Here is a 15,414-nt window from a genome sequence, read left to right as displayed (position 1 = left end):
TTGTTCAGTATTGTTATTTAACTGCTCTTGTGTTTACGCCTTCAGGACAGAGAAGAGGGTCCTGCCTCCTGGCGCAGCTCTGAGACCTGGATTCTGGCATCATTACAGGATAGGCATCAAAAAATGCTTGGTGAGAGTAGGCTGGGGAGAGGCAGCCTAAAGATTCTAAAAGGAATCTTTTAGAAGCCTTTGGGAGAGGGAGTGATGTGGAAGGCAAACTGCCCCCATATGCTTCCCCTCGAAGTCCACCCAGTCATTCCCAAGACCGTGGACATTTCAGAAGCGTGAGGCTCTTCTGGCCATAGCTGTAACCGAGCAGCCACCCTGAAGACTGGGCAGCAGCCCTGCCCCAGCCTTAGGCATGTCCTGAGGCCACCATACCCCAAAGCACCCAAGAGTCCAAGGGCTACCACTGGAAACTTCTGCCAAAGGGGAACATGAGTATCACACAGCATCTCATAGCATGGATCTAAACTCCTCCATCCAGGGCCCAGACCCAGGGACCAGCCCTGCGCCCTGATACCATAGCACCAAGACCCACACGCCTTGCTTGCCCCACTGCCTCCACCAGCTCAGATCAGCCAGAAAGGCCAAGCACTGGACAAAGCAGGAGAGTTGACCATCAGGTATATTGGGGAGGGGAAAGATGGAGGCACCTTCCTGAGTGCCTTCTGTGGCAGCAGCCTCTACAACGTGCTAGGGGCTCAGGAGGAACGGGGGGTTCATGGGGCTCCTCCGGCAAAGATGAGCTCCAGGGCCGCCTGGATGTCCCCCCCAGTGGCCTGCAGGGCCCTCAGGCTCAGCTCATCATCCTGGATGCCCATGTCGCGCAGCTGCTGCAGCTGGGGCTGCCACTGGCTCTGTGGAAAGACAGAAGCAGGCAGAGGCAGTTAGTTGGGACCCTAAAGAAGACTCACTTAGCTCTATGCTTTCAGGGGAAACATAGAGGGGAAGGAAAGGAAGATGGGAGTCCTACAGCAAAGCCACGGATGCTAAGTTCCACAGAACACAGGGCTTCTAGGAAGACTAAAAGATACGCTTGAGAGTGAAGAGAACAAATTAGGTTTTATGATTAAAAAAGGAAATTCTTAACATAAGGATAAAAAGAGAAAGCACAAATTATTCAATGCCTAAATTCCAAAAGACTAAATTACTTTCTTTCTCCTGCTATATGTATACACACACACAAAAATAAGTGGGGGTAGAGGAATAAATTTTTAAACTAGTTTTGTTTGGCTTCTTCTTCTTTTTTTTTTTTTTTTTTGAAACAGGAAACAGGGTTTTGCTCTGTTGCCTAGGCTAGAGTGCAGTGGCATCATCATAGCTCACTGCAACCTCAAACTCCTGGGCTCAAGTGATCCTCCTGCCTTAGCCTCTAAAGTAGCTAGGACTACAGGTGCCCACCACCACACCCTGCTAATTTTGGTTTTGTTTTTTTTAACATGATACACAGTGAAGTCTTACTCTCATCCACTTCTACCCCTACCCCAAATAACCAATTTTATTTTCTTTGAGAAAATATAAATATATATTCTTGTATTTACCCTTTTCTTATACCCCCATTCTATATCCATTCCCCAACCCTCTTTTTTTTTTTTTTTTTTCCATAATCAATCTACCCTGCAGACCTTTCTATGCTGGTATATAAAACATTTCTTAATAATTGTATAATATTCCAACCCGTGGAGGTCCCGCAATGTACCATAATTGGACTGTTTCCTATCTTTTGCCATGACAAAATAATTATTACAAATAATGCTGCCATGACTGACTCCATACAAATGTCATTTTCCACATGCACACACATCTCCAGGATAAATTCCTAGAAATGGGATTGCTAGGAATTACATGGGTTTAAGGGTGTATACTTCCATTTCAGTAGTTTATTCATATCCTTTTCCCACTTTTCCATGGGTTTCTGATCTTAAATTTCTAGAACCTCTACACATCAGGCAAATTTTGACCTTTATGTGATATGTGTTACAGATTTTTTTCCCAGTTTATTGTTAACCCTTAGACTTTGCTTCTTTTTTTGTTTGGTTTGCCAAGCAGAAATTTTCACTTTTCCAAGCTTAAAATGGATAATTCTTTTATTTAACGGCTCCCGGATTTTGAGTTTCAGCCATGAAAGGCCTTCTCTACTATGAGGATTTAAAGAAAGTCACCCACGTTTTCATGGCTTCATTAATCTATTTCGTAACAGGAGGGAAGTGCGCAGCAGGGAAAACAACCGGCTCACACGCAGGGAGAAGGCAACGCAAACGGGAAGGGGAAGAAACGCAAATTCAGAGAGGCGAGCAGGGGTGAGATGCACACAGCTTAAAACAAACCTGCACATATCAACTCAGATTCATTTTGCAGGCCAGGTGGAGCAGCAAATGCTCCTGAACCGAAAGCAAACAGGCATCTCGCCTGGGAGGATGACAGAACGGAGAAGACAAGTTCTCCACATGTCCTGCTCCTGTTCTCCTCACTGTCTACGAGGACCACATCGGGTAGTGAAAACCACATGAGCTTGAACCCTGTCTTTACCACCTCATGGCTCTATGACCTTGGACAAGTTCCAGGATTGAGGCTCACCGCACAGGCCTACTGTGAGCAGTAAAGGAAACAGACATGAAGCAAGCAGCTCGTGCACGGAGGCACACGATCTAACACTGTTCACCCCTGGGTCTCCCACTTCGCTGCCATGGTGACCACTCCCCTCCTTAAAGCCTCCCATGGCTCCCTAGCGACTGCTAGATCAAGTCTAATCCTTCTAGGTTGGCATTCAAGGCCCCTCACACGCAGGCTCCTGCTCTCTCTTTCTCTGGCTCCATCTCAGGATCTTCTACTCTAGGACACAGCATTCAAGCCTTGTAGTTTTGATATGTCACACAGACCTCATAGTTGCCTCCACCTGGAAATTACCCCCTCCTTACCTCAAACACCCCTGGTTAACCTCTAACGAATTCTTTTGACAATCAGCGTAAATATCCTTTCCTCAGAAAAGTTTTGCCTGACCCAGGACCCCACCTCCAGTGGCTGGGCTTCTCACCTTGCTGCTCCCGGGTCAGTACGTGCCTGGTGCCCTCCACAGCAGGGAAGAGGACCAGCTCAGCCCTGGCCCCAGCATCTGCCCCAGGCCTGTTAGGTGCACACTCAATGCTCAGTCATCACTCACTGAATGAATGAATGCCTGCTTGACTAAAACTGCCGTGATTATCCAAGGCAGGTGGTCAGGGAAGTCAGGCCACCGTCACTGGGGGCAGGAGGAGGAGACCACAGGGACCACTCTGAGATTGTGCCCTCGCTAGGAACACTCCTCACCTGTCACTGCCATGCTCCAGCTGTTCCCAGAGTGAAGCCTGCCAAGTGGGAAGGACCTCCAGAGAGTAGAAAAAGGCCCGGCATCCAAAGTAATGAGGAAGCCACGTGGAAACCAGGAAGTGGGAAGACTGACCTGAAGGCTGGGCTGCCCAGAAGCCTGCAGGGCGTGCTGTAGGGCTTGGCTGAAGAGATCATTGGTGATGGGCGTCCCTGACTGGACGCCAGAGGACATTGGTGAGGTCCCTGAGGAATGGCCCTAGAGAAAAATCAGTGGTGGTGTCACCCTCAGAGCCATCACTGTCTCAGAGTAGATACCCACGTTGTCACATCACCCCACAGTGCTCCTAGGGTAGCCAACTACTGCCTCCCAACAAGGGCCTGCCATGAGACAACTGCACAAAGCTCTCTATGTGGGCAGGAAAGATTTCATTCTCTTCTTCTCAGAGCCCCCTGACCCTGACCCAGCCTAGGACTCCAGCGGTGGGAAAGATGGCCTTGAAAGCTCGAATGACTTATCACCAGAAATGCTTAAGTCAGTGATGTTTGCTCCCTATCAGAGATGAGGAAGGGCACACTGTGTGAGGGGAGGTTCTTCTGAACTACAAGGAGGAATCAATCAGGACTATGCTAAACCTGGACTTCTGGTCCCTAAAGGCAAGTGAGGGTCACCCAAGCTGCAGTAAGAATCCCCACCAGGGCTCTAGGGCTCAGCTCAAGCCAATTCTAGGGTTGGCAAAGGCAAATCTACCCTACTGCTAGGGACCTTCTCCCTCAGGAGCCTGGCCTTGGTCTTCCCAGCCCTCTCTCCATACCTGGGTGCCAGGAGTCGGCGTGTGAGAGCTGCTCTCCGGAGTGCTGGCCAGGGCCAGGGCGGTGGCCAGCTCGCTCTGGGTGATGGGCCGGGGCCCAGCGGCTCCACTGTAGCCAAGGGAGGCTGGGCGGGAGCTGTGTGTGCTGCTCGAGGGCGTGGACCGGGTGCTCTGGAGAAGGGAGGCACCAGACTCAGGGAAGCAGCACTGTGAAATTCACAAATGAACCCCACCCTATTCCAGAAACAGTTCTCAGGGAGACTCTCTAAGCTCCCAGGTTCAGAAAGGAATCCAGAAAAAGGAACAGAATGACATGGTCTTGGCCTCCTAAGGGCCTATGACCACCTCCCAGCCTTGGGCGTGCCTGGTCCCAGCGAGTGGCTCATTCCCAGCACCACCTTCCCCAAATGCCAGGCAGACAGGCCACTTACTGGGTGAAAGTCATCCTCATCATCTGAAAGCCCTTCAAACAGGAAGCCACCTGGAGGAGGGTGAACAGATTTCAGGAGGAAGAACAGAAAGGCACAGGCGCAGCTCCAGACTCTCAGCTCAAGTTACTCTCCAAATTCATATTTTTATCTCTCCCCTTGGAAAATTACAGGACAGATGCACTTCCTGACTCAAGCCGAGAGTTCCCAAGGAACGCCCTCTGCCAACACTATAGATAGCTGCTGAGTAAAGCAAATCCCTGGGCCACTGCCGGCTCCTGAGGCCTACTTGAGGGTCTTCTGGGGCTCACCTGGCATCTCCCGGTACGAGCTGGAGGGCATGCTCCGGGAAGAGGAGTCAGCCCCTGGCATCGGGGCACTGCCTGCTACCGAGTGCAGAACCAGGATGATGGCATTGACCAGGGCCGGGTGAGCAGGCACCAATCTAGGATAGGGCAGGAAGAAACCCATTGGTGACTAAGAAGGAAAGAGTACCCTCAGCCATGACAGGAGTTCTGGATGCCCCTCACAATGATGCAGCCACCTGTGCCTGCCCTCAGATTCCTCAGTCTTCAGCATCTTCCACCAGAAAGCTTTAACCGCCTGTGGATCTGCCCCAGCCACAGCAGCAAGGCCTTCAGTTCCTGGGTCCTGCTGTGCATTCTTGACCTTTGCTCAGGCAAGGCATGATCGGAGAGAGACAGCTCGGTGGCCACGGCTCACCTCTGCTCTAGGCGTCTTTGCCCCTACACTAGGCAACCCTGGACAGGTCCCTTCTCTTTCCAGTGTGGGGCTATTTTCTTCACTTACAAAATAAGGGGACACGTCCCTTCCAGCTCTAGCATTTTATGAATCTGTACACCTGCTTCTCCTTCCCTCGGCTTAAAACCTTTCAAAGGCTCCCTAATATCTACTGAATGAAATCTAAACTGAACCTGGCAGGCAAAGCCCTCTCCTCTGAATCCTGCATCCTCCTGACACTCTTTGTGTGTCCCTGCCCTGGCCCTTTCTCACCTCCTCACACTATGAGAAGGCAGACTCGCTGACAGACTGCAGATAGCCTCCAAGGGCAGATTCCAGCCACAGTGACAATTAGGCTTCTGTTCTGACCACGTGAGGAGAGATGAGGGACTCTAATATAACAGTTACACTTACGTATCAAGCATGTTGGGATCAGCGAAGACAGAGAAGAGGTCCTTGTCCTGAAGAACCCCTGGAAGAGAACAGAGTTCACCTCAGAGAATGGAAATCTGGCCAGATCTAGGAGGGAGAAGATGCTTTAGGTCTCAGAGCAACAGGCTCATCAGGGACATAGGACCATAAACCTCATGAGAAGTAGAGGAAGCAAAACACCAAGCCACACAACCCAAGCATTCTCCATCTTGTTCCAGTGGGGATGTTCCCCTGCTCTCCACACCCCCTTGCACTTACGTCACATACTGAGGATCAATACGCTGGTCTCTTTCCCCTGGATCTCTCCGTTCTTCCCTTATTCATCAAGGTGTGCAGAACATCTTCCCTGATGGCTGTGATTTGGGCTAACTGTTGCCCTCATTTGGCATCCTCATACCCTAATTTATGATGTTAGGCCATTATCTCTCTGTGGGACTGAGAGCTCTTAGAGGACTGGATATATCAAACACATCTTGATTACTCTCCCTCTTCCCACAAGACTAGTGACTCTTCAAAAGATGGTCACAGTCTCTTTAGGGTAACTGCCTTCTCCTGATTTCTCCTTTTCCAACATCTCCTATTTTCTCAAATTCAGTCCTGCACTTACCGAGAGCAATGGGGTCACTGCTGAGGCCTGGAGTGGCCACAATGATCTGATCCAGAGATTCCTTATTGCTGAGCATCTTAAAGACCTGCAGGAGAAATGGGGAGGGCTGAGCACTTCAACTAGCTCAATGCACTCATCAAATACCCGCACTCTGCTGAAGGACTTCCGCCCACTAAGTGCTTGCATGTATACCACAGCACAGTAGAAAAATAGCCCCAGAAACAGATGAACCTCTTTTTGCTCTGAGATCATAGCTTACTGGAGGGAAAACAAACAATTAAAAAAAAAAAGAAAGAAAAGAAAAAAGCAAGACTACAGTAAACCTTCAATCTCTGTAGTGCTTTCCTCTGTCTACAGCTCTAATGCTTCCAAAATAAAAACTCTCATTACAAGCCAAATAACAAAGGTTTCTCAAGGTCCCAAAAATTCTTTTCAATCTCTATACAATTACTATTTCATATTCATATGTACTGGGAACTTCACAGCTGTATTAATTTTGCCTGTCAACTCTCCTATAGAAAGACATCAGCCCATTTTCCCAGTGAGGACATTAAGGTCAACGGGTGGTAAGCAGGCAGTTCAGCCAAAGTTAAAGAATGAGGCCCAGCTGAGACAGTACGCAGATGTCAACACATTCAGTCCATGAGGTCAGTATCAGGAGAGGTTGTATGATTATCATTAAAGGGAATCAACAATGCCTGACTGCGACAGGCTCTTTGGGGAAAGACAGAGCTCTACTGAGGCCCATAGACATGGCAAAAACTCCCCAAGGAACTCCTGGTTGCCACGGCAACAGGCTTCTAGCTCCCACTCCACAGCCCTTGCCTGCATTCACACCCTCTCCTGCAGTCCTGGCTGGGGGCCGAGGCACACACTCACCGCCTCCCTGTAGGAGGAGCTGCTGTGCAGGGCAGTGTGCAGCACCCGGAACTCCCTCATGGCAGCCACTTTGTCCACAGGTTCTGGGGAACAAGACACTCAGAATTACCCCACAGCTCAGGTCCTGTCCCTGCCACAGACATGGCAACACCATTTTAGCATGTGCCCAGGTGTGGCCTGGTGTGCACGTTCCCTTCCCTCATCCCCCTCTAAGAATGTGAATGCCCATTCATAAAAATCCATTTGTGCCACAGATGTGAAAACTGCACACTCTTGTAAGCATCTTCGGCAGATAAAACAAACAAACAAATTCAAGTTCCAGCAGAGAGGAATCTTACCACATGAAAGAGACTGCTCTGATCAACATCCCACTGTAAAAATCCTGGACTTCTTATATTTTAATCAACTTGTAGATTCTTACACAGTGATTTACAGTAAGTGAGCTGAGTCGGCTGAGAAGTGAGCAGGGCTGCTGTTGGGCCTTTTTCTCAGGGAGGCGCCACAAGAGAGAAGGGTTGGCCATGCTGTCCTTGATCAAAGGTGATCAGCACTGCAAAAGCTCCAGGGGCCACTGGTCCCTATAGCCAAGCTATGTTTGTGGAGAGCACCATGTACCAGGACAGATACGCATGGACCGTTCAAGGGAACAACCTGTGCCAGGAGGGGTAGCAAAAGAAGCTAAACAAGCTCTTAAAAACATGGGTGAAATTCATAGTCAAAGTTCATGTAGGGTGAACAAATGAAAAAAACATACAAAAAAAATAAAAAAGAAAAACATGGGTGAAATTCTGAAAGCTGCAGGCCAATTTCACTAATGTGGTAAAAACAACTGTTTTGCCGGCTGACCTAAATGACTTCAATACTGTCAATGAAATCTGCAAACAGTATTTCAAAAGTTGTTTTCCTGCTAGAGCTGCTTACCAGGTTGTTGCTTTGCCCAAAGGAGACCGAACTGAAATTGAAGCAGTGGCTGTCCAAGGACCTCTCACAACAGCATGACTGTAAGTGGGCCCAGTGTTTGTTTAGTTTGGAATTTTTAGCCTCTTAATTTTTACAATTGCTGATAGCGTAAGTTTGACTAAAATATCTGGTTATTGTGGAAATGCCATATAGTAAGGGTAGTTGAACATGAATTGATGATTAATGAATCCAGTTACTGATGTTATAAATTACACTTATGTACACCCGTATTATGAATGTAGGAAAGAGATACTCAATACACAATTACTCAAATAAATAAAAGTAAAGGGAAATAACAGTTAGGAAAAATGAGTTACTGTGCCTGAGAAATAATCAAGAGCACACCTAATTCAAACTAATTTAATGATGTGAAATATTTAGTTCTCACATCAGATGTGTGATTCTTCTTTTACTTGAGTAAAATTAAAGTATTTAAATTCGAATGGTAGAGGTCAAGGAGAAGAAAGTGGAACAAAATTTTATATAGATGGTATTTTTCTAATGGAAATAGAATAGACATGCAGATCTTAAAAAATAAAATAAGTGTGCTACAAGCCATCTTAACAATATAGAGCTATGCTGACACAATGTTAAGAGAAAGAAACAGAACACAAAGTTGTATATGCATTCTCTGGTTAAACTATGTAAAATATGTCAGTCGGGCGCGGTGGCTCACACCTGTAATCCTAGCATTCTGGGAGGCCAAGGTGGGCGGATCGTTTGAGCTCAGCAGTTCAAAACCAGCCTGAGCAAGAGCAAGACCCCGTCTCTACTAAAAAATTAAAAAAAGAAATTAGCTCGACAACTAAAAATATATAGAAAAAATTAGGCGGGTATGGTGGCAAATGCCTGTAGTCCCAGCTACTTGGGAGGCTGAGGCAGAAGGATTGCTTGAGCCCAGAAGTTTGAGGTTGCTGTGAGCTAGGATGATGCCACGGCACTCTAGCCTGGGTGACAGAGCAGGACTCTGCCTCAAAAAAAAAAAAAAAAAAATGTCAGTGTGCACCTGGTCCAAGGCTGGAGGGAACAACAGGAAGACAGCACTTAGGCAGGGTAACAGGATCGGGGTAATTGTTGTCACTTTGATACTTTCTTTCAGGTTTCTGTAATAGTATTTTGAATAAAAAAAAATACCAAGGACCAAGAAAACACACTGTACTTCTAAATCTCTTAGCAGACTTTCAGCACATGCCCAATAGCAAGTGATCTTTGGACATTATGATTCAGGCATATGGGAAAGTTTAGCAGTTGTGTTAGTTTACTTGGTTATCCTACCATTTAGGACATCAGCCCATTTTACAAGTGAAGAAATGTGGTCACAGGAGAGGAAGTAGGTAGGAAATTCACCCTAGGTCACACTTTTTAAAGTGTGGTTACCCTCATCTAGGACTTCGACACTGTGCAGACTGGGCACTGCCCAACTCCAGGGACACCACTCCCAAAGCAAGGCGAATAGCACCTCTGGGGCTCAGGGTGGCAGCCACATCCTTACCTATAGTTCTGATTACGATATTCCTCTTTTGAAACATATTTCTCTTAAGTAAATTACCTAATTTATTCATTCAACAAACATGTACTAAGCATTTACTCTGCCCTGGCTTTGGGCAAGGCACAGGAATGTGAAAAATAAGAATTCCTGCCATCAAGGAACTCTTACAGCAGTGGGAGAAATGAGACTACCTCAAACACACGATTATAAAATATTAATACCATGCTGAGGACCTCAGCAGAGATGTGGACCCAAGCTAGGATGCTAGGACCACAGAGGCAGACAGCTATCACTGAGACGGAGGGCCAGGACACAGAACTGTCTCCCAGAGGAGACCATCTGAGAGAGGTATCAAAGGTAAGCAGATGTTTACTGCGGGTAAAGGTAGTCCAAGCCTAAGTGAGAATATGTGCAAAGACATGGGAGAATAAAAGAACACGGGGCTTTGAAGGAACAGCAAGTAGTTCTTTGTGGCCAGAGCTTGGGGTACACATTCCTGCTCAAATAGCAAGCTAAGGTGACGTCCTGAAGGGATCTGCCACTTTCCATAAAGAACCACCAAAGGGATCCAGGTGGGAAGGGAGGGACTAATGGGTTCTCCTCCTACAGGGTCTAATCTAGTGGGAGAATAAGAAATGTGCTTCCTTTTGGAAGAAAAGTGCTCAAGTAGAAAATATCTAAAATACTGTCACAAAACAATTTCTTCACAGATCTACAAGTTTATTTTCACCTCCCAATAAGAAGTCCATTTGTTTCAAAAATAAATCTCCAGGCAGAAGGTGGGAGGAAAAGGACTCTTAATATCTAATCAGCTAAAAGTAATGGTTGTCTCTGTAACATCTCTGAGCTAAGCTCACCCTTTCCAAGTGGAAAGCAGCCAGCCCCGTGAAAGGAACATGGGCTCTTGAGCCAAGAAAACCTAGGTCCATAACCCAGCTCTTGCATTCACTTCCTAAGTAGGTGACCTTGAATAAATACCTTCCTAACCCTTTTTCTTCATCTAAGATATGTTAATGCTGCTACCTATCCTGCAGAGCCGGTAATGATTAAATGAGGTATAAAAGGGAAAAGAATCTGGCTCACAGAAGCCACAAATGTTATTTTCCTTCTGTCAATGCCATCCAGCCAAAGGGCCCGTATTTGAATAAGTTGGGTTTCCTGCTCAGTATAGAGAGAATGCACACCATAGGGAATCATGGGGTGTCTCCATAAGAGGATATTAAAAAGGACTTAGTATAGGATTTGGGTTTTGGCTGGGTGATTCACGGGATAAGTTTAAAGAAACGAGGCTTTACTCTGGATTGGATACTGTCGGGAAGTGGGGGTGATTCTATAACTGGGTATCTTAATAATCCTTATCTGGAAGGAAGGAAAAGTAGAGCAAGGTGAAAGCTGTAATTATTAAAGAAGCAGCAGTCACTCTTTTCAGCCGGGATAGAGGGATATTTGGTCACTTCTGTGGCTTAGACAATGCTCAGGTTTTTGTCTGTATTTAGAAATTATAAGGATCTTGTTTTTGTCTTCATCCATGACGGTCTCAGAGTGACCTTGTCTGATGCTGGTGATCTGTACAACTGTTCACGTTCCACAAAAGGACTCCAAGGCTTGGCTGTGAACGCCAGGCAACTCCCTAGATGTCAGGGGCTCCCTTTCTCTTTCTCACTTCCCGTTAGCATACAAAAGAAGATGTTTTTGTCCTTAATGCTTAGAATTGATAAAAGGGTAAATTTCAAGCTGATAACTAATCACAGCAATCACAAACATTATAAAAATATGCAAATCTGCCGGTTTAACAAAGCTACTCTCTGTTACACAGCTTAACTTTATCCTTGGGGAAGCTTGTAAAACACAAATGCAAAATTTAAATTATGAATTCTAAGCAGCACTTTCTATTAATAAATCAAAAAGGCATTTGAGGCTTTGTATACTTTTTCCGAGAGCTATTTTAATACTGTTCAAATATTTTCAGGAAAGTACCAGTAGAGCAGGAGTAGTTAGCTGACTGAACAAATCACCACCTGAGGCAGTTTGCAGGAAGATTTGTTAACAAGAGAACAAAAATGCAGCATTAGAGAAGTGCCAGAAGTTTCCAGCTTTTTTTCTAATGAAAACAAATACAACAATAACAAAAGGATACAAAGTTCACTGAGAAATAAACTGTTAACCTAAAGGAGTTTAAGTAGACACACTCCCCATCCCAATAGAAAACAGTGGCTAATTAACTTAGAAAGTAGAGAAACAAATCCCCCTCCCGTAGTAGTGTTGGCAGCAAGAAAAAGTCAAAATTGGACCCTGCCTATCAGACAAGATCGGGTGCATTCGGGGCGTTATGGCCATAGACAGGACCCTGCTTATCAACATGGTCTTACCCAGTAAGTAATAAAGATATCCCCTATCATCAGTTCAGTAAATCACGCCTCTGTTCTACTCAGGCCCGTGCCTTAACCACAGGCCCTTCCCTTACAGGTACTACAGAAACTCTGCCTGGCCAAGGGCCACCCCTCACTCACCAGGTTTCTGATCAGGTTCCGGCCAAGACTTGCGCAAAACATGAACTGTGGACCCAGGCTGAATGCCATAGAAGTCAAGGGTCTGGTCATCTTTTAGCTTCCGGCCACAGTAGATCAGATCTAAAAAAAGAATTGTCCATTTATATTTTGCTCCTCAAAACCATTTAGGTGGTTTCTGTCCCCTGAGAACCTTATTTTGATTGGACAGATAGCTGGAGAATGATACATGCTTTAAAATATACTACACAATAAATACATTTTAAAAACAATTGTCAGCAAGCATAAACTCATAAAATGGATTTATACAGAACCTATCCACAGAAAAGCTCTGGAGCTTAACATTGTAGAGACTGTTTGATTTAAATAAATGGAAAAATTCAACAACCAAAAAGGATTAACCTAATCCAGGTATGACTAAAAACACCTTCCTGTCAATCAGATTCCTTAGCTATTATAAATTATCTTTTATTATGTTATATTTATTTTATTTATTTATTTTTTTTTTTTTGAGACAGAGTGTCGCTCTTTTGCCCGGGCTGCAGTGCTGTGGCATCAGCCTAGCTCACAGCAACCTCAAACTCCTGGGCTCAAGGGATCCTCCTGCCTCAGCCTCCCGAGTAGCTGGGACTACAGGCACGTGCCACCATGCCTGGCTAATATTTTCTATATACATTTTTAGTTGTCCATATAATTTCTTTCTATTTTAGTAGAGACGGGGGTCTCGCTCTTGCTCAGGCTGGTCTTGAACTCCTGAGCTCAAATGATCCACCCGCCTCAGCCTCCCAGAGTGCTATGATTACAGGCGTGAGCCACCGCGCCCGGCCTATTATGTTATATTTAAGTTCCTTCTTCTTCCACCTGCCTGCCCTTGCCATCTTCATTTTCTTTTTTAATGCCTTTGCTCTAATCAACCAAATAAAAATCCTTCTAATCATCCTTTAAAACCTACCTCAAAACCCATATACTGAGGAGCCTCCCCTGACCAACTCCTCCTTCCCTAGCCCACCCCAAATTTCTGCTCTTTCACAGAAAAAATTCAACAATGTCATGGTTAAAGAACTTTGTGATAAAGTAGTTCTGTATAATCCATACATGACTGAAATAGCAACCAATAGTTTTATTATATGATTTGTGTTTCTATAATATTTATGCAACACTCACTTTCCTGGAGTGTTAACATTAAGAGGCAACAAATCCCAAGCCCTTAATTTATTCTTGTAATTACAGAATTAACCTCCCCCAAAAGAGATCAGAGCAGCAGCCCAACCCCAGTCCAGAGAGACTCACCAATCAGCTCAGGGTCTGGAACAGACTCCTGGAGTTTGCCAGCAATAAGCTGCTTCAGAAATGAAATACTATAGCCCCCTAGTGAGTATTCTCCCAGTTCTGTCTCTGGCAACCGAAGAATAGACTTTGGAGCCAGTGGCTGGTCAGCCAGCTTCACCGCCAGGTGCCAGTCTGAGAGAGACATCCTCTCTCTTTCGCGCTCTCTCTTTCTCCCTATAAAAGAACAAAGCCCCAGTGGTTAAGGTACAGACCACCAACCTACTCCACCCCCACCCACCAAAGGGTTGAATGAGAGACAAAGCAGTGTAACACTGTTCGAGAAGCAGAGGATGCAGCATTAGAAGGCCAGAACTAGAATCTGGGGATCTCTCTTTACTCATCCTGTGATAGACAGCTCTTTAGGCCTCAGTTTCTGCATCTTTAAAATGGACATAAAAACACCATCCAACGTAATAGCAATGTTGTGAGATTCAAATGAGATCATCCAACTCTCTCCCTTCTGTACATTCCTTATTTCCAATTTTTTTCATCTAGTTTTGCTATAAACTATTACAACAGCTTTATAACAAGTTCTCTGCCTCTTGCCTCTCACTATCAAAGATCTATGCCGCCACCTAACTCATTATTCTAAAACACAGATCTGATCAAGTTACTTCTCTGCTTAGAACTTATTTCAATGGCTCCAAACCATCAATATGAATAAGTCTAAACCTCATAGTATGGCTTCAAAAATCACTAACATTCTGCCCCCTGAAAGCTTTCCTCCCCAACAGAGCCCTGCCCCACTGGGCCCCTATAACATGTAAGTACACCCCACTAAGCCTCTATTCATAACAAAGCGCTGCCCCATTTTAAACTTCTGCTCATCTGTTAACTCTGCGTGTAATTTCTCTTCCCTTTTTGGCCTCTGGGCAAACTCCTACCAAGACCAACCCAAATTCAAGCACCTAGGTCCCCCCTCTTTCCTCTGTTCTTCCCACATCCCCTTGGGGCAAACATCTATCTCCCTCTCAGCCCCTTCTTCCAACTCAATTCTTGAAGGCCCCTGAAAGCAAAAACTAGAATTTTCACCTCTGTTGTCCTCATGCCTGGCACATATGAATGCCCAGCAAATAAATCAGAAACTCTGTGGGCGGAAGAATCTTGCAAAGCAAGACAAGTTCTTGTTAGAGTCATCATTGCTTCCAAACAGGCCTCTTGTAGGGAAGAGGAAAGAAAAGGCTGTGAGGCTGCCTAGCTGGCCTTAAAGCATCCTCAAAGTACCTTCCACCTCCAAGTTTATGACAAAGGAAGGAGCAGGTCTTTTTAATATACCTTATCTCACTTAATCCTCACAACTGTTCCCTGAGGCAGACATTATCATTCACATTTTACAGCTAAGGGAACCAAGACTCAGAAAGGTAAAGTCACCGGCCCAAGGTCACAGACAGCTAGTTGTGGAACACGGACACTGCCTGGTGACGACCCCAGCGCTCCCGTGGGACTAGTTAACTATCTACCCACGACGAATCCGCGCTGCCCGGGGCCCAGCGCCCTCACCCGTCCCGCGGAAGGAACCCGGCCGCAGAGCCGCCGGTTGTAAACACTCACTCTGGCCCGCTCGCCGGAAACCGGAAGCTCCGCGCTGCATTCTGGGAGTTGCAGTTCCCGCCCTCTATAAAGCGCCAGCCAGCAAGGGGCGCTAGTTGCAAAGCTTCCGGTTCCAGGGAGGGTGTGGCTCCTGGGCTGTTTGAAATCCCCGGCGCGAAGGCTTCACTAGGGACGGCTCTGTTTCCTATCAGTCTTCAGGGTCGCAAGTCGCGACAGGGAGGCCTGGTGTGGGCTTTTCAAATTGATAAACAGCTGCGTGATTCCCACGCTGTCCTGAGAAGCATATGAAGTCCGTCTTTTCTGCCGGGTTGTGCGAACGCCCGCTGCTGGAGGGTGGCGGACCCCAGATCCCCTCCCGCTCTGACCCTTCCCT

The 15,414-nt window shown here is 46.2% G+C and overlaps 1 protein-coding gene across 5 annotated transcripts; it reads right to left on the bottom strand.

The window, feature by feature from the left end:
• Positions 1 to 610: 610 nt before the first annotated feature.
• On the bottom strand, positions 611 to 15,074 carry UBL7 (ubiquitin like 7). 5 transcript variants are annotated; one of them, XM_069481884.1, is made up of 11 exons: positions 15,042 to 15,074; positions 13,452 to 13,664; positions 12,165 to 12,284; positions 7,206 to 7,288; positions 6,327 to 6,411; positions 5,702 to 5,759; positions 4,858 to 4,991; positions 4,550 to 4,599; positions 4,122 to 4,289; positions 3,443 to 3,565; positions 611 to 860 (listed from the first exon to the last, which is right to left on the bottom strand). In XM_069481884.1, the coding sequence occupies exons 2-11, from the start codon at positions 13,633 to 13,635 to the stop codon at positions 723 to 725; spliced, it is 1,143 nt and encodes a 380-aa protein (XP_069337985.1). In that variant the 5' UTR covers positions 13,636 to 13,664; positions 15,042 to 15,074; the 3' UTR covers positions 611 to 722. The 5 variants fall into 5 exon arrangements, with proteins under 5 accessions (XP_069337985.1, XP_069337957.1, XP_069337967.1 ...); XM_069481856.1 differs by having other exon boundaries at positions 14,540 to 15,044; XM_069481866.1 differs by having other exon boundaries at positions 14,991 to 15,044.
• Positions 15,075 to 15,414: the final 340 nt, after the last annotated feature.

This window comes from Eulemur rufifrons, chromosome 2 (assembly GCF_041146395.1).
Source record: "Eulemur rufifrons isolate Redbay chromosome 2, OSU_ERuf_1, whole genome shotgun sequence".
NCBI lineage: Eukaryota > Metazoa > Chordata > Mammalia > Primates > Lemuridae > Eulemur > Eulemur rufifrons.
Note: the sequence above shows the minus strand (reverse complement) of the source record. Positions and strands in the feature narration are given on the sequence as shown.